The sequence below is a fragment of the Canis lupus genome, chromosome 6, assembly GCF_048164855.1.
Source record: "Canis lupus baileyi chromosome 6, mCanLup2.hap1, whole genome shotgun sequence".
Lineage (NCBI taxonomy): Eukaryota > Metazoa > Chordata > Mammalia > Carnivora > Canidae > Canis > Canis lupus.
In genome coordinates this window covers 24,991,122-25,012,570 of record NC_132843.1, presented here as the reverse complement: position 1 = coordinate 25,012,570, position 21,449 = coordinate 24,991,122, and the positions used below count along the sequence as shown (strand labels likewise).

Sequence of the window (21,449 nt, the reverse complement as noted above, 5' to 3'; positions counted from 1 at the left end):
TGTCTATTTTAACCTTCTTTTGTTCATTTTTTCCTTTCTTGCTGTCTTATGAATTGATGATTTTCCATAGTGGTATATTCTGATTCCCTTCTCTTTCTCTTGTGTATCTACTATAGGTTTTGCTTTGTGGTTACCTTAAGGCTTACACAAAATATTTTGTAGTTATGGTAATATACTTTAAGCTAATTAACTACCTCAATCGTATGCAAAAATTCTACCTTTTTATTCTTTTTTGTTTCTGATGTCACAGTTTACATCTTTTTACATTATGTATACAGTAGTAAGTTGTTATAGCTATAGCTATTTTTCATATTTCTTTCATCTATATACTAGAGTTAAGCAGTTCGCATGCCACTATGTTATAGTATTGGAGTATTCTGAAATTGACATATACTTATTTTTACTGATTTGTTTTTCCAAATACTTTCATGTTATTAATTAAAGTCTTCATTTCAGCTTGAAAAGCTCCTTTCAGCATATGTTGTAAGGCAGGTTTGGTGGTGATAAACTCCCTCATCTCCTTTTGTCTGGGAAACACTTTCTCTCTCTTTCAATTTAGAAGGAAGACTTTGCTGACGAAGCTCGCAGGGTCCTCCACAAAGCAGGCCACTGAGAATTGTGATCACTTTCTCTGTAGGACTATATTGGTAGCCTTTGCCCTTCTTCCTTGTTTGAAGCCATTTCCACAATTCTTGCCTTTGCCTGCCTCTGAGTAAAGTGAAACCGAGCAGGTCTTTTATGCAGTTCCCTTTTTGAGTGGGGAAGCTATTCTCCTACCGTATTTGCCCTTCTCCAGTGAGTGGAACTATTTCAAGCTGGAGTATTCCCTCTTGGTGCTTAACAGTGTTGGCCTGGTGGATGGGATGATGCAGTCAAAATGAAGCTGTCTTCCTTCCCTTTTTGTGAGGTTATTCATGGGCTTTTTGTTCCATTGTGTTGCTGAAGTTTGTTGAAATCCATTCAAAATCCTGAGCTCTCTCAGAACTATTTTTGTTTGTTCATAGCCATGTAACTATTGAACTTTGTTGTAGGATGGAGGCTAGAGTCTCCTATTCCATTGTTTTGGTAATGTCACTGAACAGCCTCTCAGTGTTTGCTTTTAATAGCTAAATGCTATTTTGAATACCTTCTTTAGCTAGTTAACCCAATTAAAGTACCAGAGAAAACATTTAAATAAACTCTACTGTGGGTTTTGGTTTAATACTTGAGTTATAGTTGCTTTTGCAAGGACAATACTTTTACAACACAGTTTTATGCGTTATTTTGCTTATTAAAAAATTATACTAAAAAATTTATATTAACTGCTCACTGAAATTTTTGTTTTCTTTTTAAAAGATAATGCCACATCACAAGCTTTGGTTCTATTTGGTGCCCCTAAGGAGGACATTGAGATTTTTCATGAAAATAAAATGACAAATACTGAAGGTAAGGACTGAATGTGAGTTATATAGTAATCTTTATAAACTTTATTTACATTTATTTATTAGTTTGTGGTGTCCATGTTATATTTTTTTTTTAATTTTTTTATTTATTTATGATAGTCACAGAGAGAGAGAGAGGCAGAGACACAAGCAGGCTCCATGCACCGGGAGCCCGACGTGGGATTCGATCCCGGGTCTCCGGAATTGCGCCCTGGGCCAAAGGCAGGCGCCAAACCGCTGCGCCACCCAGGGATCCCCCCATGTTATATTTTTATTTAGAAATGAATCCTAGGGCAGCCCAGGTGGCTCAGCTGTTTAGTGCCTGCCTTTAGCCCAGGGCGTGATCCCGGGGTCCTGGGATCGAGTCCCATGTCGGGCTCCCTGAATGGAGCCTGCTTCTCCCTCTGCCTGTGTCTCTGCCTTTCTCTCTCTCTCTCTCTCTCTGTCTCTCATAAATAAATAAAATCTTAAATTAAAAAAAAAAGAAATGAATCCTAGATATCACTAATAGTTAACTTGGTAATTATATAATATTAAGAATAAAATATAATTATTTTATTAACAATATACTGTTATTAAGTTATAAAAATTGTTTATAATTTCAGAAATGTTTAATTTTTAAAATAAATATATATTATTTTTTACAAGTTTTTTTTTTTTAATTTTTAAAAAATTATTAATGAGAGACAGAGAGCATAGAAGAGACACAGGCAGAGAGAGAAGCAGGCTCCATGCATGGAGCCTGATGTGGGACTTGATCCCAGGTCTCCAGGATCAGGCCCTGGGCTTAAGGCGGTGCTAAACCGTTGACCCACCTGGGCTGCCCAAATATATTTTTTTTATTAGTTATGCCAAGAGTAGCAGGTCTAGATTCTTTCTAGTTCTTTGGGGATATGTTTCTTAGAAGAAAAAGAAGCAAGGCTATGTTTTCGCGGTATAAAATCTAGCATTAAGAATCCATAAAATATTAGCCCTTGAAAGTGTTTCTAATATTGTAAGTAGAAAGAGGTAGAAAGAGATGATAACATGCATACATTTCATGTATAGGGGTTCATGCATATTTTCAGCTTATTTTGGTGGAGAACTCTATATTAATCAAAAAATTCTAATCTTGATTTCAAAAAACTTCTGCTCTGGAGATTTTCAACTTGACAGGATAAAATTGGAATAAGGTGCCATTCTGATTCTTTATTTCTCTCCAGTAGAAATGTTAATTAGAATTTTAAACTTCTGGCTTAGAGTTTATTGCCATAGTTTGGGACACACTTTTTAAAATATCAAATGATTGGCTTATGAAACAGACACAGAAATATACATGTGCTAGTAGGATATAGAGTTATTTAAGAATGATCCTTATATGGAATGTATAATCTTGCAAGCCAGGTAAAATATAACTATAAGCCAATTAGTACAACACAACAGAAAAGAATGGTTACAGAGAGTAATAGCAGAGATGGCACAAGGTAATTAAAAGGTTCAGTACCAAAAAAAAAAAGGTTCAGTACCTAATTCAGTGTGAGCTTGGAGTTTCCCCACTGCCAAACAATTCTTGAACACCATCTAGGTCCTATAATTCATCTCAGTTCTGATACTGTCTACTTACCTGGAGGTAGAGTCAGATTCCACAAGGTAAGAGCTTAGTACTGTAAGGCTGCCTCTTCCCCCATTGCAGAGGTCAATCCAAAACCCAGGTTGTCAACTGTGCTTCTGACCAAATACTATAGATTAGAGGTTCCAATGAACCCCTTCTCCTTGGGTTTACTAGAATGGCTCACAGAACTCAGAAAAGCATTTTTACTTACTGGGTTACTGATTTATTATAAAAGGAACAGCTTGATGAAGAGATGTATAAAGCAAAGTAGGTGCAGATCTTCCATGCTCTCTTTGAATTTGTATTCTTCCCGAATCTTCATGTATTCCCTAACCTGGAAGCTTTTCTTTTGGATTTTTATGGACACTTTTTCACATAGATATGGTTGATTACGTTATTGGACACTGTCAACTGATTCAGCCTCCTGGCCCTCTCCCTTCCCTGGCGGTTTGGAATGGAACTAAAATTTCCAATTCTCCAATCATGTTCCGACTTTACAATCATATTTCCTACTATTCTTTTGCTTGTCTTTTCATTTCTTATAATATCTTTTTGAGGAGTTGAGTGTTTTGTTTTTGTTGAAGTCTAACTTATTATTTTTCTCTCTAATGTTTCTCCCTCTCTTCATTCCTTCTTCCCTTTCTTCCTTCCTGTCTTCCTACCTGCCTGCTTGCACTTTAAAGATATTTTTCTATTATATCCTTGCCTGCATTTTTTTTTTTCTGATGAGAAATGTAACAGTCCATATCTATGTTACTTTTATGTCATGTTCCCTTTTGTTCTCTGGTTACTCTAAAGAATTCCTTTTAATTTTTATTTTATTTTTATTTTTATTTTTTTTAGTATTTCGACTGTGATACTCCCAGATATAGTTAGTTCTCTTGATATTTTAATTGTTTGGGATATACTGAGCTTACATGTGTTACTAAGTGTTTTTTTTTTTTTTTTTTACCAAGTTATGAAATAATGTGGCCATTATTTCTACAAATACTTTTCACTCCAAATTTCTTTTTTTCAAGAACCTTAACCTTACACATGTTAGATTATTTGATTTTTGTCCCACAGCTTTTTGAGGATCTGTTTTTTTTTCTTCATTTTTCTTTCTGTTCTTCAGATTGGATGATTTCTGTCAATTCATCTATACATTCACTGACTGAGTCTTTACCAATATATCTTTTAACTTAAAATTTCATACCTTGAAGTTCTAGAATTTCCACTTGGTTCTTTTTCATAGTTTTCATTAAAAAAATTTTTATTTAAATTTAATTTGCCAACATATAACACCCAGTGCTCATCCCATCAAGTGCCCTCCTTAGTGCCCTTCACCCAGTCAACCCATCCCCCCATGCTCCCCTTCTGCAACACTTTGTTTCCCAGAGTCTGTCATTGGTTTGTCTTCTTCTCTAAGTTTTCCCCACTCAGTTTTCCTCCTTTCCCTTATAGTTCCTTTCACTATTTCTTATATTCCTTATATGAGTGAACCATATGATAATTGTCTTTCTCCAATTGACTTATGTCACTCAACATAATACTCTCCAGTTCTATCCACATTGAAGCAAATGGTGACTATTCGTCATTTCTGATGGCTGAGTAATATTCCATTGTATATATATATTCTTTATCCATTCATCTGTCGAAGGACATCGAGGCTCCTTCTGCAGTTCGACTATTGTGGACATTGCTGCTATGAACATTGGATGTTTCACTATATCAGTATCTTTGGGGTAAATACCCAGTAGTGCAATTGCTGGGTCATAGGGTAAATCTATTTTTAACTTCTTGAGGAACCTCCACACTGTTTTCCAGAGTGGCTGTACCAGTTTGCATTCCCACCAATAGTGCAAGAGGGCTCCCCTTTCTCCACATCCTCTCTAACATTTGTTGTTTCCCGACTTGCTAATTTTAACCATTCTCACGTGTGAAGTAGTGTCTCATTTTGGTTTTGATTTGTATTTCCCTGATGGCAAATGATGTGGAGCATTTTTCCATATGCTTGTTGGCCATGTGTAGGTCTTCTTTGGAGAACTGTCTTTTCATGTCTTCTGCCCATTTCATGACTGGATTGTCTATGTCTTGGGTGTTGAATTTGCTAAGTTCTTTATAGATCTTGGATACTAGCCCTTCATCTGATATGTCATTTGTCAATATCTTCTCCTATTCTGTAGGTTGTCTTTTAGTTTTGTTGATTGTTTCCTTCAAAACTCTACAGACACTTTATCTTGATGAAGTCCTAGTAGTTCATTTTTGCTTTTGTTTCCCTTGCCTTCATTCATAGATGTGTCTTGCAAGAAGTTGCTGTGGCCAAGTTCGAAAAGATTGTTGCCTATGTTCTCCTCTAGGATTTTGATGGATTCTTGTCTCACATTTAGATCTTTCAACCATTTTGAGTTTATCTTTACGTATGGTGTAAGAGAATGATCGAGTTTCATTCTTCTGATTGTGGCTTTCCAAATTTCCCAACACCACTTATTGAAGAGACTGTCCTTTCTCCAGTGGATGTTCTTTCTGCTTTGTCAAAGACGAATTGACCATAGAGTTGAGTGTCTCTTTCTGGGTTCTCTGTTTTGTTCCATTGGTCTATATGTCTGTTTTTGTGCCAGGACCACACTGTCTTTATGAGCTGACTTTAAGCTTTGTAATACAGCTTGAAGTCAGGGATTGTGATGCCCTCAGCTTTGGTTTTCATTTTCAATATTCCTCTGGCTATTTGGGGTCTTTGACTGGTTTGGGGATCAAGGTACTGCTGGCCTCAACAAATTTGAAGGTATTCCCTCCATTTCTATCCTTTGAAACAGCTTTAGTAGAATAGGTATTCTTTAAATGTTTGGTAGAATTACTCTCGGAAGCCATCTGGCCCTGAACTTTTGTGTCTTGAAGGGTTTTTGATGACTGCTTCCATTTCCTCGCTGATTATTGGCCTGTTTTAAGTTTTTTCCTTCTTCCTGTTTCAGTTTTGATAATTTGTAGGTTTCCAGAAGTGCATCCATTTCTTCCAGATTGCCTAATTTGTTGGCATATAGTCGTTCATAATACATTTTAAAAAATCATTTGTATTTCCTTGGTATTGGTTGTGATCTCTCCTCTTTCGTTCATGATTTTATTAATTTGAGTCTTTTTTTCTTTTTAATAAGACTGGCTAGGGGTTTATTCATCTTATTAATTCTTTCAAAGGACCAGCTCCTGATTTCGTTAATCTGTTCTACAGTTCTTCTGGTCTCTATTTCATTAAGTTCTGCTCTAATCTTCATTATCTCTCTTCTTCTGGTTGGTTTAGGCTTTATTTGCTGTTCTTTGTCTAGTTCCTTTAGGTGCAAGGTTAGCTTGTGTATTTGAATTTTTTCCAGTTTCCTGAGGGAGACTTGTACTGTGATGTATTTCCTTCCTGGGACCACTTTTACTATATCTTAAAGATTTTGAACAGTTGTACTTTCACTTTCAATTAGTTTCCATGAATCTTTTTAATTCTTCTCTAATTTCCTGGTTGACCCATTCATTTTTTAGTAGGATGCTCTTTAAGTGTTTGAGTTTCTTCCATATTTTTTCTTGTGATTGAGTTCTAGTTTCAAAGCATTGTGGTCTGAAAATATGCAGGGGATAATCCCAGTCTTTTGGTATCCGTTGAGACCTGATTTGTGACCCAGTATGTAGTCTGGAGAAAGTTCCATGTACACTTGAGAAGAATGTGTGTATTATTCAGTTGCATTAAGATGGAATGTTCTGTAAATATCTGTGAAATCCATTTGGTCCAACATATCATTCAAGGCTCTTGTTTCTTTGGTGACATGTTGCTTAGAATATCTGTCTTTTGGGGATCCCTGGGTGGCTCAGTGGTTTAGTGCCTGCCTTTGGCCCAGGGCATGATCCTAGAGTCCCGGGATCAAGTCCCACGTCGGGCTCCCGGCATGGAGCCTGCTTCTCCCTCCTCCTGTGTCTCTGGCCCCCCACTCTCTCAAATAAATAAATAAATAAATAAATAAATAAATAAATAAATAAATCTTTAAAAAAAAGAATATCTGTCTTTTGCTGAGAGTGCCATGTTGAAGTCTCCTGCTATTAACATACTATTATCTATGTATCTCTTTACTTTGGTTATTAATTGATTGATATAGTTGGCTGCTCCCACATTAGGGGCATAAATATTCATAATTGGTAGGTCTTGTTGGATAGACCCTTTGAATATGGTATTGTGTCCCTCTTCATCTCTTATTATAGTCTTTGATAGAAAATCTAATTTATCTGATAGAAGGATTGCTAGCCTAGTTTTTTTTGAGGATCATTTGAATGGTAAATTGTTTTCCAGCCCCTCATTTTCAGTCTGGAGGTATCCTTAGGTCTAAAATTAGTCTCTTGTAGATAGCACATAGGTGGTCTTGCCGTAGTTTTCATTTTTATATTAATACTCCTTATATGTTCACTTATTAAGACCATATTTTCCTTTAATTATGTGAACATATTTTATTTTCCTTACCTTTTTGAGCATGTTTATAATAACTACTTTAAAATTTTTACTATATCGATGTCTGGGTCAACTTGGTTTCAGTTTCTACTGATTTTTTTTTCTAGACTTTTAAAACACACTTTCTTGTTTCTTTGTATGATTTATTTTATTATTATTTTTTCTTTGTATGATTTAATACTGGATATTTGTATAGTACATTGTGAAGATTCTGGATTCCGCTATCTTTCTCTGAAGAGAATTGATTTTTTTCTAGCAGCAGTTCAGTCTGTCATTTGATGAACTTAAAAGTGGTATATGCTTGGTTTTATGCAAAAGTACAGATATAATAATTGGGGTGATGTACATAAAGTAACCACATATTAGAAGGAAGGATGGGCTGGTGAATAAATTACATAAGTATCACATTCACTGGGCAAGGAGAGTTGGCAGTTTATGAACATAGTTTTTTATTTCATTTGTCCACACGATCAGCAGTTATTTTTCTTCACATGGAAGTTTCATGTTGCAGAGCCTCAACAAAACTCAACTGTAGCCTACATCCAGGAAGATCTTACCTCTTAGGCACTGATTCTGAGCAGGGAAGTTAAAGTTGGGCAGATGTTTAAAGAGGATGAAAGTATTGTCTGAGATTAAGTCTTTAAAGACTTAGCCTGGGGTTAAGGGTCCAACTCTTGATTTTAACTTAGGTGCTGATCTCAGGGTCCTGGGATCAGAGGCCTACTTCTCTCTCTGCTTGAGGATTCTCTCTCCTCTGCGCCTGGCTCCCACTCTCCCCCTTCCTCTCAAATAGTAAATAAATCTTAAAAATAATAATAAAAATAAAGACTCACCCTGACCATTTGTGCACAGGCTTCATGGAGAGGATTTCTATCAATATGTTTGACTGAAATCATTATTGTATCATGGAATTTTACAGAAAATGATATTTTAACATCCCACCAACCATTCATTTATTAAATGAGAAATCTGAGGTTAGAGACTGAGTCATTTTAACTTAAGCATAGTTAGTTAACACTCCAGTCAAAAAATGGATGAATGTGGACATCTAGTTTAGTAATCTAGAGCGTCTCTTTAAACTGAGTGAAATTAAAAAGAAACAGAAAGGAAAGTTTTAACTTATACTATGCCTATATTAGAATAAAAACAGTGATAATAACTCCTGAGTTCTGTTTCTGTGTTGTGCTACTTATGATGTCATGTCTTTACAGACTTTAGTGCCAATTTTAACTTCATAGTATTTCATTTTCTCCACTTTATCATATGTAAAATGTTAATCCTAAACCATGGGGTGCTATGGAGATTAATTAGCATTCACATAATAGGTTGAGAGTAGCACATGTGGAAAAATGTTAAATGAGTCCTTACTATCCTTGTTTTCTCCACATTTAATGAAGCAAAACAAATGTTTTGAGTATAAGGACAACTGCCTGGTTGTTAAATGTATATTAAAACTTTTTTATTTCTAAAAAAAAAAAAAAGAAAAAACTTTCTTATTTCTAGAGGGAAGGGCAGCATGCCCTTATCAAGATAATTGGATAGGAGATCAATATGTAATTTTCATCAGCTTGTTCTTTAGTCCTATGACTAAAGTGGAGGTGAAAATACATATCTATGTATGAACTAAAGAGGAAAGATGGAATATAATACAAAATGTTCATAGCAAGTATGTGTGTTTAGTATAGTCAAAGCAAACCAAGATACATTAGAACATCAGGACTGATATCTTAAAGAAACAGTCAAAATTCAAAAACAAGTGAAAATGTGAAGCATTTGAGATGCCCTGAAATATATTTTTAGGACTGCCTGTCTTTATTTTGCCATCTTTTTAAAAATACGAAAACAACCTTCAAAGTATAGCTTATACTCCAAAGCCAAGGAGATACAATTTCAGTCTCAGCTCTCCACCTACCAGATCTGTGGAAATGGACACATTATATAACTTCTCTAAGCCTTTGTTTCCTCATCTATGAGAAATCAAGATATAAATCCATTTCATCAAATTGTTGTGAGGATTAAATAAAATGTGTAATCAAAGTACTTAGCACAGTTCCATGACTGGAATATATTTTTAGTTCTCAAAAAATGTTAAAAAATATATATGTATATGTAATATATGGGGTAGGGTAAACACTTTATAAGTGAAGGAGATAAGCTATTTTCACAGATTGTGTTTTTGGAGGGGGGTATCATGAGACTTTATTTAAAATATATTTTAAAAATTGCTGTTCAAATGAAGACATTTACGTCTCTTGGTTGGCACTGAAATAAAAAGCACAGTCTGGAGGCAACAGCATAACTTCTATGTTCTTCAAGGTCAGCTGAAATGAGGACATCACATTGTTTTCACTGAGGCACCAAGCCTATTTTGTGTCTTGCATTTAAGATCAGTGATTGCAGCTATAATCCAGCCCAATAGAGTCCTTAGAGGCAAAAGGACTGCAAGTAAGCACTTTGGTGGAGTTTCATGGACAACTTTGCTTGCTTCTGCAACCTTCAGTTGATTCGGGACATGCCAGGATTAGAATCACTGAGGCACATCGGACTGAGTGGATTTTATGATGAGTACAACTTGAATGCTATAGTAGGAACATCAATCATTCTTTGCATGAGACTCCAATTTTCAGAAATGGAAGGTAGAAAATGAGGTTATTATAAGGATGAAGGGGACCTGCTTTTATTATTTTTTTTTTTTCAGCCAGAGAAACTCATGCTGGATTTAAAGAACTTCTTCAGTGCATGAGTGGTTGGATATTATTTACACTGGAAGGTGTGGACTCTCTTTGAAGGGAAAACTTAAAATATATTTCAAAGTCACTTTTTAAGTGATTCAAGAACTATTTAGAAACAATTGGATTGACTGGTTTTCTGTCTTTTTTTAGTTCTTTTTTTTCAATGATTACTTCATGATATTATGGAACACTTCATATAATTATATAATTTTAATATCATTCTATTACTTTCTGAAATATTTATCAATTTATTAACAAAATTTAAAAAGTATTAGTATTAATAAAGCAGAATAATTTTTGCATATTCTCAACATCACACTTTACTATTTTGTATGTACCTGTTAACTAATTCCTGTCTGCTTTATTTTTAAGGGGTGAATAAAGGAATTTACTTTAGCTACCCAAGTCGACGTCAAAGCTGTACTTTAGTAAACATCCCAGCACCATGTGTCAACAAAATGATTTCACACATTGAAGATTTGGAATCTAAAATACAAGAACATTTGAAATGGGTAAGATCTAAAATGCTAACATTTTTGCAAGTTCTATAGAGCCTATAAGGGCTGTTACTTAAAGAATCCAGGGAGTTATTTTTTTAATGATACTTGGACTATTTTATAGAATCTTTGCTCAGTTGTGTAATTTACTAATCTAGACATGTTTTTGTTATTCTCACTTCAGAAAGGTGAAATGACCTTACTAAATAGATTTTTCCCCTACCTGTTTGTTTCTTATCCAGAGGCAATCATGCTAAGTAGTAATTTCCATAAGCCAACTTGACTAGCAAATTAAATAGTATTTACATCGTTTTTAGGGAGACTAAACTGATTAGATGATTAAATGAGTAAATTGGTGTGTAAAAGGACAGCGTGCCCTTTTTAATGAGTTATTTTGTTCTAAAGAAATACTTAATAGGTCTATTGAAAGAGAATGTAATGATTCTGTCTTTTCAACCTGTTTGATTTTATTATTCTTATGGGAGTTCAATCTTGAAATCAATGTAACTTTCAGTTATTTTCAGAAGATGATGCAGTAATGATAAATAACTTCTAATACCTTTATTAAGATTATTCTGAGCCATTAGTACACAATTATATTGACCAAACAGGAGGATAAATCTGTCTATGCTATTTCTCTTCCCTCATCACCATTATTGAATCTGGCTCTGAGAAAGTTCTGAAGGGGCAGTCATGATACTTGATGTAGGGTGATGTCTCCTTCAAGAGGCATTAGAGTGCAGTCCTTAAAATTGCAACCTTTAGAGCAAATGTTCTATGACCTTAGATAAAAACGGACATAATGATATTGTGGACACAGTGCTAGCATATGATATGCACTCAATATTTATTAGTTATTGTTATTTCTATAATATTGTTTATATCATTTTATAGTAGTATTATAGTTATTTATATATATTCTATTTATCTTTGTTTCTTCTTTGGTTCTCCAAACTTTTCAGAAAATGCTTTGTGAGTCATAAGTCTTACAGTATCCTCGGCCTTGAGAAATATTGTTAAGTAGATAGAAGATAATTAATCTTTATTGATTTGATATGCTGTATACTTCACATGTGTTTTAATTAATGATTAGGCATATTTTGTAAGTATTGAAAATAGATTTATAGGTGTTTTAGTAAATAATTCCAATAGCTATGATTGTAATAGCTATACTATAGTAGCTATTTTAACAACTGTAATATTTTTTAAAAAAGATTTTATTTATTTATTCATGAGAGACACAGAGAGAGAGGCAGAGACATAGGCGGAGGGAGAAGTAGGTTCCCTGTGGGGAGCTTGATGTGGAACTTGATCCCAGGACCCTGGGATCACGCCCTGAGCAGAAGGCAGATGTTCAACCATTGAGCCACCCAGGTGCCCCTCAAAACTATTTTTAAATGGTTATTCTTATATCTAATTGGTAGTTGGGGAAATAACAAATAGTTGAGAGACTTTTCAAGATCATAAGATAGAATTGGGATTTGAACACACCATCTGTTATCAAAACCCTTTTTTGTTTTTTGTTTTTTTTTTTTACCCAGTCTCAATTAGGCTTCTGAACAATTGATAAACTGTTAAACACTATGGATAATGGGCCAGCTGAAAGATTACCTTTGATAAAATAATTCACAAAGTTTACAAGATATTCTATAGCTTTTCTTCAGAAAAACTGAAAAAAAGAGCTTTTCTCATGTAAATGTGTTATGAAGATGAGCCAGCTGAATAAATAAAAAAGCCTTATGAAGGCCAGCACCAGAGTCACTTGCTTAGTGTTGTCTTCTGGCGTTTAGCTTAGAGCCTAGCCTGATACATAGTAGATGCTCAATAAATATCTGTGGAATGGAAAAATAAATGAGGACCTGAAGCAGAACCTTTCTTTTCTAGATACATCTGAGACACCTATCCACCCAATATAGAAAGAGCTACCACTTACCAAACATCTGCCATTTTCTAGGGGCACTTGGGTGATACAGTCGGTTAAACATCTGACTTGGTTTTGCCTCAGGCCATGTTGGGCTCTGAACTCAGCACAGTGTCTGCTTGAGATTCTCTCTCTCCTTCTACCTCCGCCCTTACCCACTGTGCACGCTCTCTTTCAAATAAATAAATAAATCTTAAAAAAAGGAAAAAAAAAGTATTTTCTATGTACTTACCAAATATATATTTCTGTATTTGTACTTTACAGAAATCCAACTTTATAGGTGAAAATCCTAACAGGAAAGTCAAGTAATTCATGTATCATCACACAGGTAGTAAGAATTAGAGATGGAATTTGAGTCAAGTTCCTTCTGACTCTAAAGCCCCTTTCAGTTTCTTTTTTATAATCCCTAAGGGCAAAAGAAGGCCTTAATTCTCATTGATGTGGAATGTTAGTATTTTGACAACATGAAATATCCAAGTAACAATGTAAGATAAATATACTTCTAGACTAAAACTGTATAGTGAGAATAATGTGTTTACAAGTAAATATACAAATAAACTATTTGAAAGATTAGTTATGAAAATAATGCTCATAACCACTTTTTTAAAAAATCAGGACTTATTTTAGGCTTTTTCTGTTTTCTAAATTTAAAAAAATGATATTTTGCTTTGACTACATATTTAGTAGTTAGACTTGCTAGTGTTGAACTGTTAAGACTATATAGAGTATATTTTACGCTAAATTTTTTTGTATAGGTCATCACAACTATTGACTAGGCTTTTACTATATTTGAATTATTATTTTGGGAATGAAATGGTAGCTACCTATCTTCTTTAAAAGGATGAATTTTTCTTTCTGAATAAACTCATACATAAAAAGAAATTTCCAATACTACTTGGAAAAATGAACTTTTGGTAGTAGTAGTTAGACAACTTTATATTCATTGTCTTTATTGAAAAATTTAAAGAAAATTAAGAAATTGCACTTAAAGGAAATTTTAAAAATAGAGCCTGTGATTTTTTGATAAACAAAAGCTAATAGGATCTGTTATTTCCAAAAAGGTAAATTCATGTGGTTTTTGTGGAAAGATGATGTATTATATTTTCCTGTAGATCATAATTCAGAATTAGTTAAATCTAAGCATAAAATCTAGTTTCAAAGAGTGGGTTACTTGTGTCAGAAGTATAAAAACTTTACAATTATCCTGAGAAAATATCAAATTTTTATAAATGTGCATCTGGATTCATTTTGATAATTCTAGAATACCTGAAAAATGCTGAAAAAGGACATTTCTTCTCAACATTTTTACCATTGAAAAGCATTTTATCCAATGAAAGTTATCAGCTGATTGTACCTTTGGGAGGAGTTTCACATTTTTCAATTTTATTCATTCATTGTCTATAGTCCTAGGCATTGTCTTTGCCTGTTGGGTTTTTCTTGGGGACTGCAAGGGGTGCATTTATGATGGGATTGATGTGAAGTCAAACAGAGAAAGAAAGTGATGTCCTCTGTAGGCCCACAGTTTTTATTTTTTTAATTGCAGTTTTTTCACTTTTGTCTAAGTTGTCAATTATGTTTTTCTATAAGCTGGCTTGATTTTTAAAACAGCTTTATCGATATAACTTACATACAATAAAGTTTGTCATTTACAGTGTACAATTCAGTGGTTTTTAGTGTATTTACAGAGTTGTGTAATCATTACCATAATCACAAAAGACCACATATTGTATGATCCTATTAATGTGAAATGTCCAATATAGGCCAGTCTGTAGAGACAGTAGATTAGTGTCCTAGAGCTGGGGGCTACTATTGGATGGTTGTGAGGTTTCTTTTGGGGATGATGCTTGTTTGTTTTTAGTCAGGATCATCTTAATCTTTTATTAGATAAAGCTCTGTAAGTAATTGTAAAGCTGTCATCTACCTTGGTATGGACTGCATTAAATGAGTGAAAGATCAATCTTTTTGGATCAACCATTATGGTTTGTTTGCCAGTTAAATCACGGTGGTTTCCATATTTATAGTCAGAATGAATACTGTAAAGCCTGTGATTAGCAGAGATGAATCTACCATCAGCTTTCCATGCATTTATAGCAGTTTAATTGCAATTTTGAATTTTGAAAAGAAAATTCTCCAAAGTAGAGTTACTATGAACACTTTCTGTATCTTTTTGCAAAGAACGAGAAAATATGGAAATATAATGGAAATAATTACCTTCATATATCCCCATTACAAGTAAAAGATTTTGTTTTATTTTTCTTCTACCTGTTTTTTCTAGACTGCCTATAGATGACTTTAATTTGAAGTGATCTCTACTGCATTGAAAATTCTTTCTTCATTTAACCAATACAAATCATTAAAATGTTACCATGATTTGAAAGAATTACATAGAAAGTATTTAGAAATCATTCTTTAAAATATATAAATAATTTATTGTACAAAATAACAGTATTTTATCAATAATAGTGATAAAGCTAATGTTGATTAGGTACCTACTATATATTCTAGGCTGTATTAAACAATTAATGCAAATGATTTCATTGAAACCTCATGGAAACCTTGTGAATTAGAAACTGCCATTATCCCAAGTTACAGATGAGGAAACTGATTCCAGAGGTTGACTTCTCCCAACATTACATAGTCAATGGCAGAGCTAGCATCCAGACAGGTGTCTGAGATCTTAGAACATCCTATTTTCCACCATGCTGTATCATCGATTCCTGAGAGTATGTGAGCTATGAGGACCAAAAAGATGTTTGTTAAAATACTTGTAATTCCAGTTGTTAACTTTTTGCTGTGCTTAAACCATTTTATATTTGTTTTCAATTCTGAAAGGTAATATTTAATCATCTGACTCTACTGATATCTTGAGTTCTCTAATTCTGTTAATTCTATTGTATTTCATTTGAAACTTAAGGACACTTCAAATCCTGGAATATCCATTATTTTCCTTCCTAGCATCTCCATTTTCCTTTACTTCCTTGACAAATGGATTTGTCTCTTAAAACACTAATTGGTATATCTGTTTTTCTTACTTTTTTATCCTACTATCCTTCTAGTCTGACATCTCTGATGAGCTCTCTCTGATGGTTTGCCATCTCTACTCCTACACCTTAGGCTGCTAAATAGTGCCGGAGAAAAATTACACAATAATCCCAATTTGAGATGTTATACATTTATTGTTTCCAACCTCAATGGAACCTATAATAGTGTTTTGAAATTATTCTGTTTGTCAACCAGAATTTTCTCTAGTATTCTCTGGTGGCTACTCATGCTTCTTTTGCTCAGATCTACAAATCTTCTACCTTACTACCATTCATCTCCTACTTCCTAAAGAAAATAGGAGGTATAATAACAGAAATGCTTAAAACTCTTGTTATCCCACTTATAAATATCCTTGTCCACAAATATTATTCCTTTGGTCCTTCCATGGAAAATTTCCTTCCCCCATCATTGGCTTCTTCCCACATCTGCATTCCATCTTCAGCTTTTTAAGGATCTTGTTCCATGAGGTGTTTGTATTCATCTTCCAAATTTCTTTTTTTTTTTTTTGCCCCTTGTCTCATTTCTGTTAAAATTTAAAATATTTGTTTCTCCTGTTTTTAAGAAAAAAATTTTTAGTCCCATACATACCTCTAAATATATCCTTTTTTTTTGTCTTTTTTCCTGTTTTACTTAACATCTGAAAAGGGTTGCCTAAATTTAGTATTTGTTTCCTCACCTCCCAGTTACTCACTTATTCATTATAATCTGGATTTGGTCCTTATTACTCTAATGAAAATATCTTCAGAAGAATGAATCATTGTTCCTTATTACTCTAATGAAAATATCTTCAGAAAAATAAATCATTGTTTTTTCTGTATATTGGTATATATATATATATATATGTTTATATATATATATGAATTGTATGAATTGGTATATATACATATATTGGTATATATATATGAATTGGTATATACACACACACACACAATACTGTTTCTCTGTCTCTCTCTAAAACTTTGTGGCTAAAACAAGCATTTATTTGGTTATCATTGAGCATTTCTTCTGTGTTCAGCTGGGCAATTTTGTAAGATCTTGCTTGGGGCCAATCATGTGCATGTACACATCTGCTAACTTAGCTAGAAATGCTGATTAAGATGGCCTCACACCCATCTCTGGGACAGTGTTCTAGGAGTACATATCCCAATGGGAATACTAATACTCATAATCAATACTTCTGTTAATGCAGTAGAGTATTAAGACAAGAATGCCAGGAGATGTGATTCTTTAGGGAAAATTTGTGTAGCAATCTATCAGTCCATTGGCAACATGATTAATAACCCATCCAATTGAAGACTATAATCACCAACTCTCCAAAAGTTTTATTCTATTATTCTATTATGGTATCAGAGACCGTGATTATGTTTTGTAGCAGATCTGATACAGATGAAGTTTTCTGGTTTCAGTTTCTTCTGACCTAGGGATCTATGAATTAAACAATATTAAATACTTCTGCACACTTAGCAAACGGTGAAGCATGGACAAAGCTATCACAATAAACACTGTTATTCAAAAAGGGGGGAAAAAAAAGGGGAGAAATTAAAGACATAACTTTCACTGGTGCCCAAAATTCTGAAATTTATGAGGGCACATGGTGTTAGGTCTAGCAACATGTAAGTGTAAGAAATAAATCTTGATTAGAACTCAGTTCTGCTTTCTGAAGATAGTTCCCTAATTTGTGGTTCTTCTTGTCTCTGCTTTATTCTCTGAGCTCTTGGTTCTGAGAAGTACTTATATTTCCATAAGAAATAGACCTGAGTAACTATCCCAAACTTTTTTTCTGTATTAGTTTGTTCAGACTGTCAAAAAATACAACAGACTGGAATACATAGACAAAGGGTTATTTTCTCACAGTTCTAATGGCTGGAAGTCCAAAATCAAGGTGCTGTCACAGTTGACAATACTGAGGATTCTCTTCCTGGCTTGTAAACAGCTGTGTTTGTTCTCACATGGCCTTTCTTCTGTGCCCAGATGGTGAGAGAGCGAGCTCTGGTATCTTTTCATCTTCTAAATAAGAACACTAGTTTTATTGGATTAGGACCCCATCCTATGACTTCATTTAACTTTAATTATCTCCTCAAAGCTCTTATCTTCAAATACAGTCACATTAGAGATTAGAGTTTCAGCATATGAATTTTAGGAGGACACAATTTCATCTATAACACTGCCATAAATTGGAATTGTCTTTGCATTTTAAATCTTGATTTTTAGTCCAAAATGTTACAATTCCCATAAGAACTTTGGGGTTTCATATTAATTAATCTGATTGGGTTTACCCTCATATCTCAAAAGCTATGATCATATTATTTTTTTCTTTAACATCATTTATTTTATTTTTTAAAGATTTTATTTATTCATGAGACACACACACACAAAGAGAGAGAGAGAGAGAGAGAGACAAAGGCAGAGAAAAGGCAGAGGGAGAAGCAGGCTCCATGCAGGGAGCCCAATGTGGGACTCAATCCCAGGACTCCAGGATCACGCCCTGAGCAGAAGGCAGGCGCCAAACTGCTGAGCCACCCAGGGATCCCAATTTACTTTCGTTTAGTTCAGCCATTTTTATGTTCTCCTAAATAGTATTGTTTTATTAAAATAAACATTTTAGAACAGTTCAAGACTTACGGAAAAATTGAGAAGATAATACAGAGATTTCATATATACTCTTGACCACATTTTCCCTATTTTAACATCTTACATTAGGATAGTACATTTGTTACAATTAAAGAATCAATATTGATGCATCATTGCTAATTAAAGTCCATATTTTATTCCAATTTTCTTAATTGTTTTAATTGAGATAAAATTTGTGTCTAGAACATGAAGTCTATTTGAGAAATATACAATTAATGTGGCATCTTGAAGATAAAGCTTAATTAAAACATTTTGAAGAACAATTGGCAAAATTGGAAGAAGCTAATGCAAAGCTTCCAACAGACGTAGACTATATGAATATATGATATGCAAACATTTTCTTTGTGTAGGTTGTGTTTCACTTTCTTTATAATGTCCCTTGGTGTATAAAAGTTTTTAATTTTGATGAAGTTCAGTTTCTCATTTTTTTCTTTTGTTGCTTATGCTTTTGGTGTTAGGTCTAAGAATTGCAAACTCCCAAGTCATGTTTTATTCTAGAAGTTTTATGGTTTTAGCACTTATATTTAAGTCCGAAAATTTTTGTACATAGGCAGCATGTATATTCTTGTGATCAAGGTAAGATAATGGGGTATTAAAAATGGCTCTTTGTCCTTTATACCTCCTTCCATTACAGGCAAACTTTATTCTCCCAACCCTTAAATATTGACTGGATTTGGTATTTGCATTGAACAATAGATGTATCAGAAGAAATATACAACTTCTAAGCAAAGTCTCAAGAGACCTTGAAGCCTCTGCTGTCACTTTCTTGTTCCTCTAAGCTTCCCCTGTAAAAAAGCCTAATTGATATAGCCTCCTTGACGATGAATGACAAAATAGAGAGGGGCGCAACCTGTAGCCAGCACAAACCACCAGATTTGTGAGTGAGGCTGTCTTGGCCTACCTGTCCTACTCAAGCTGCCAGATGACTGATTAGTTTGAGATCACATTAGTTACCTCAGACAATACCAAGAAACTCATGTCCCTTCAGCATTCTGCTCTAGTTTTGATTATCTCTAACTTCTGGGCCTTAATCTATGAAATTTCTGTTAGAAAAGTATTATATAAAGTCCTAATTATTAATTAGTTTAGGAACTAATAATATAATCATTGAATGCTCATTCTCTTCTCTGCCTGTTTAGTTCTGTGCATTTTCTTTGAGTTTATTTGTATTTTTCTTATAGACCTGTAGGAACAAATTACTATCTTTAGTTTGTTATATATATTTTAAACTTATCCTCTCAGTTTGACTTTTTACTTTTTGATATCTATTAGTTAAAGTAAGTTTTTAATTTTAATGTACTTACATTTATCACTTTCCCTTTATTTTAAATGTTTTGCATCTTGTTTAAGAACTCTTTCCATACTGCAGAGTCCTAAAATTTTTCTTACATTTCTTCTGAAATAGTAAATATTTTTGCTTAAGATTTATTTTTTAAACAATGTGGAATTGCTTTATGTGTATGTGTGTGCGTATACACAGAGAATGGAATAGGTCGTTATTTTCATTCATAAAAATATGAAAAATTATTTTTTGTAACATTAATTTTATTGGAAAAACCAGTCATTTCTTAGAAATCAGCTGTGCATTATCTATCATATATCAAATTTTCATATATAATTGTATCTATTCCTGACTCCATTATTCTGCTGGTTATTTTTATTTCTCTGTTACAATACCTTATTTTACTAAACATGCTTCATAATATGTTTCAGTATCCGCTATGGTAGTTCCCTCTTTTTTTCTTTTTTTTACTTCTTTGGTTATTCTTGGTACATACAAATTTTAGAATACACTCGTCATATTACATGGAAAACCCATTGGGATTTCAAACAACTGCATTTTTTAAACTTTGTAGATGAATTTAATCTCTTCAAAAGTTTTTTTAGATCCCAATAAATCTATTATACTGTTAACACAAGAAAAGTTCAGTAGTGTAGCAAATACTGAAACTAGTTTAGAGGGGAGGTCTAAATATAAGGTAATGAGGGACATGGGCAAATTTATGAAAACGTAATGTAAGTTTAATGTTAAATTACTGTTTTTTACATATTAATATATTTAACATATATTTGTGTATATGTAATTGTATGTACATGTTCATAGATATGGCTAAAATATATATATAGATCAGTTGGCATGCATAAATTGAGCATTCTATGCTTTCTGCCCATTCAAATTTAATTTTCTATTAATTTCTGTTCATACAGTTTTCCCAAAAATTTTTTTGTATTTGTTATTTTTTATATATGTATAGAAGCATTTTAATCTCTTCTATCTCATTTTCTCTCTTCTTCTGTTCGTTACAGTTTTTTTTTTTCTGCTTGTACTAATTTTTAACTTATTTATAGTATTCTTTCATAGGGAAATTTGTATGTAAAATGAATCCATTATCTGACAAATTTTGTATTGTTTAACAAAATTTTCCTCATATCAAGATTATTAAAATGTTTTCTTATTTTCAATACTTTTTTTATACTTTGGCTTTTTTACATCTGAAGTTTACCATTTTATGGCATGAGGCACATACTTTACCTCTTCTAAATAATTGTTTAAATTACCCTAATATCATTCATTGTCTTGTCTAACTCCTTTTGATTTGTAATGTAAATTTTACAATAAACTAAATTCTCATTCATATAGGTAATGAAATGATTACTTATTTCAGTCCTTTTCATATTTGGATAACATTCTTAAACTTCATCTTTCTTTTTTTAATATTTTGGAGAAATATATATGTGTGTATATATATATATATATGTCTTGAATTTTTTATTATATTCACTTCTGTGCATCCCAGCATTTCTGTTATATCTTTAGTAAATTCTCTTGTTTTTTATGTTCTTAATTATTCCTCAAATATTTGTATACTCTTTTTTATTTTTTGTATTTATAAATGATGGACCAGACTGATTACTGGTTGTAAGCATAAGTTTTTACTGGCTTTGTTGTTGTTGTTGTTGTTGCTGTTATTTGTTTTTTTAGCAGCTTTCAGAGCCTGCTTACATCAAAGACTTTTATCCAGTATATAAAAATTTATACTGGAGTTCTTTGTAAAAAGGAGGTAATGTGTTTAGGCAGCTTTTTAATTTAAATAAGTGTACATTTGAGTTTGTTGTAACTCCTTAAAATATTTTCATGCATTGATGCACCAGCTTTT

The 21,449-nt window shown here is 33.2% G+C and overlaps 1 protein-coding gene across 10 annotated transcripts in view; it reads left to right on the top strand.

The window, feature by feature from the left end:
- CCDC178 (coiled-coil domain containing 178) overlaps window positions 1-21,449 on the top strand; it is a 419,286-nt gene that overhangs the window by 41,117 nt on the left and 356,720 nt on the right. For all 10 annotated transcript variants that reach the window (XR_012032461.1, XR_012032460.1, XM_072829166.1 and 7 more), the window contains 2 exons: window positions 1,336-1,425; window positions 10,573-10,712. Coding sequence is in view for 8 of the 10 variants with exons in the window: in XM_072829166.1 (XP_072685267.1) it covers window positions 1,336-1,425; window positions 10,573-10,712 (230 nt within the window). In the remaining 2 variants the exon portion in view is untranslated. The remainder of the gene's footprint in view (window positions 1-1,335; window positions 1,426-10,572; window positions 10,713-21,449) is intronic.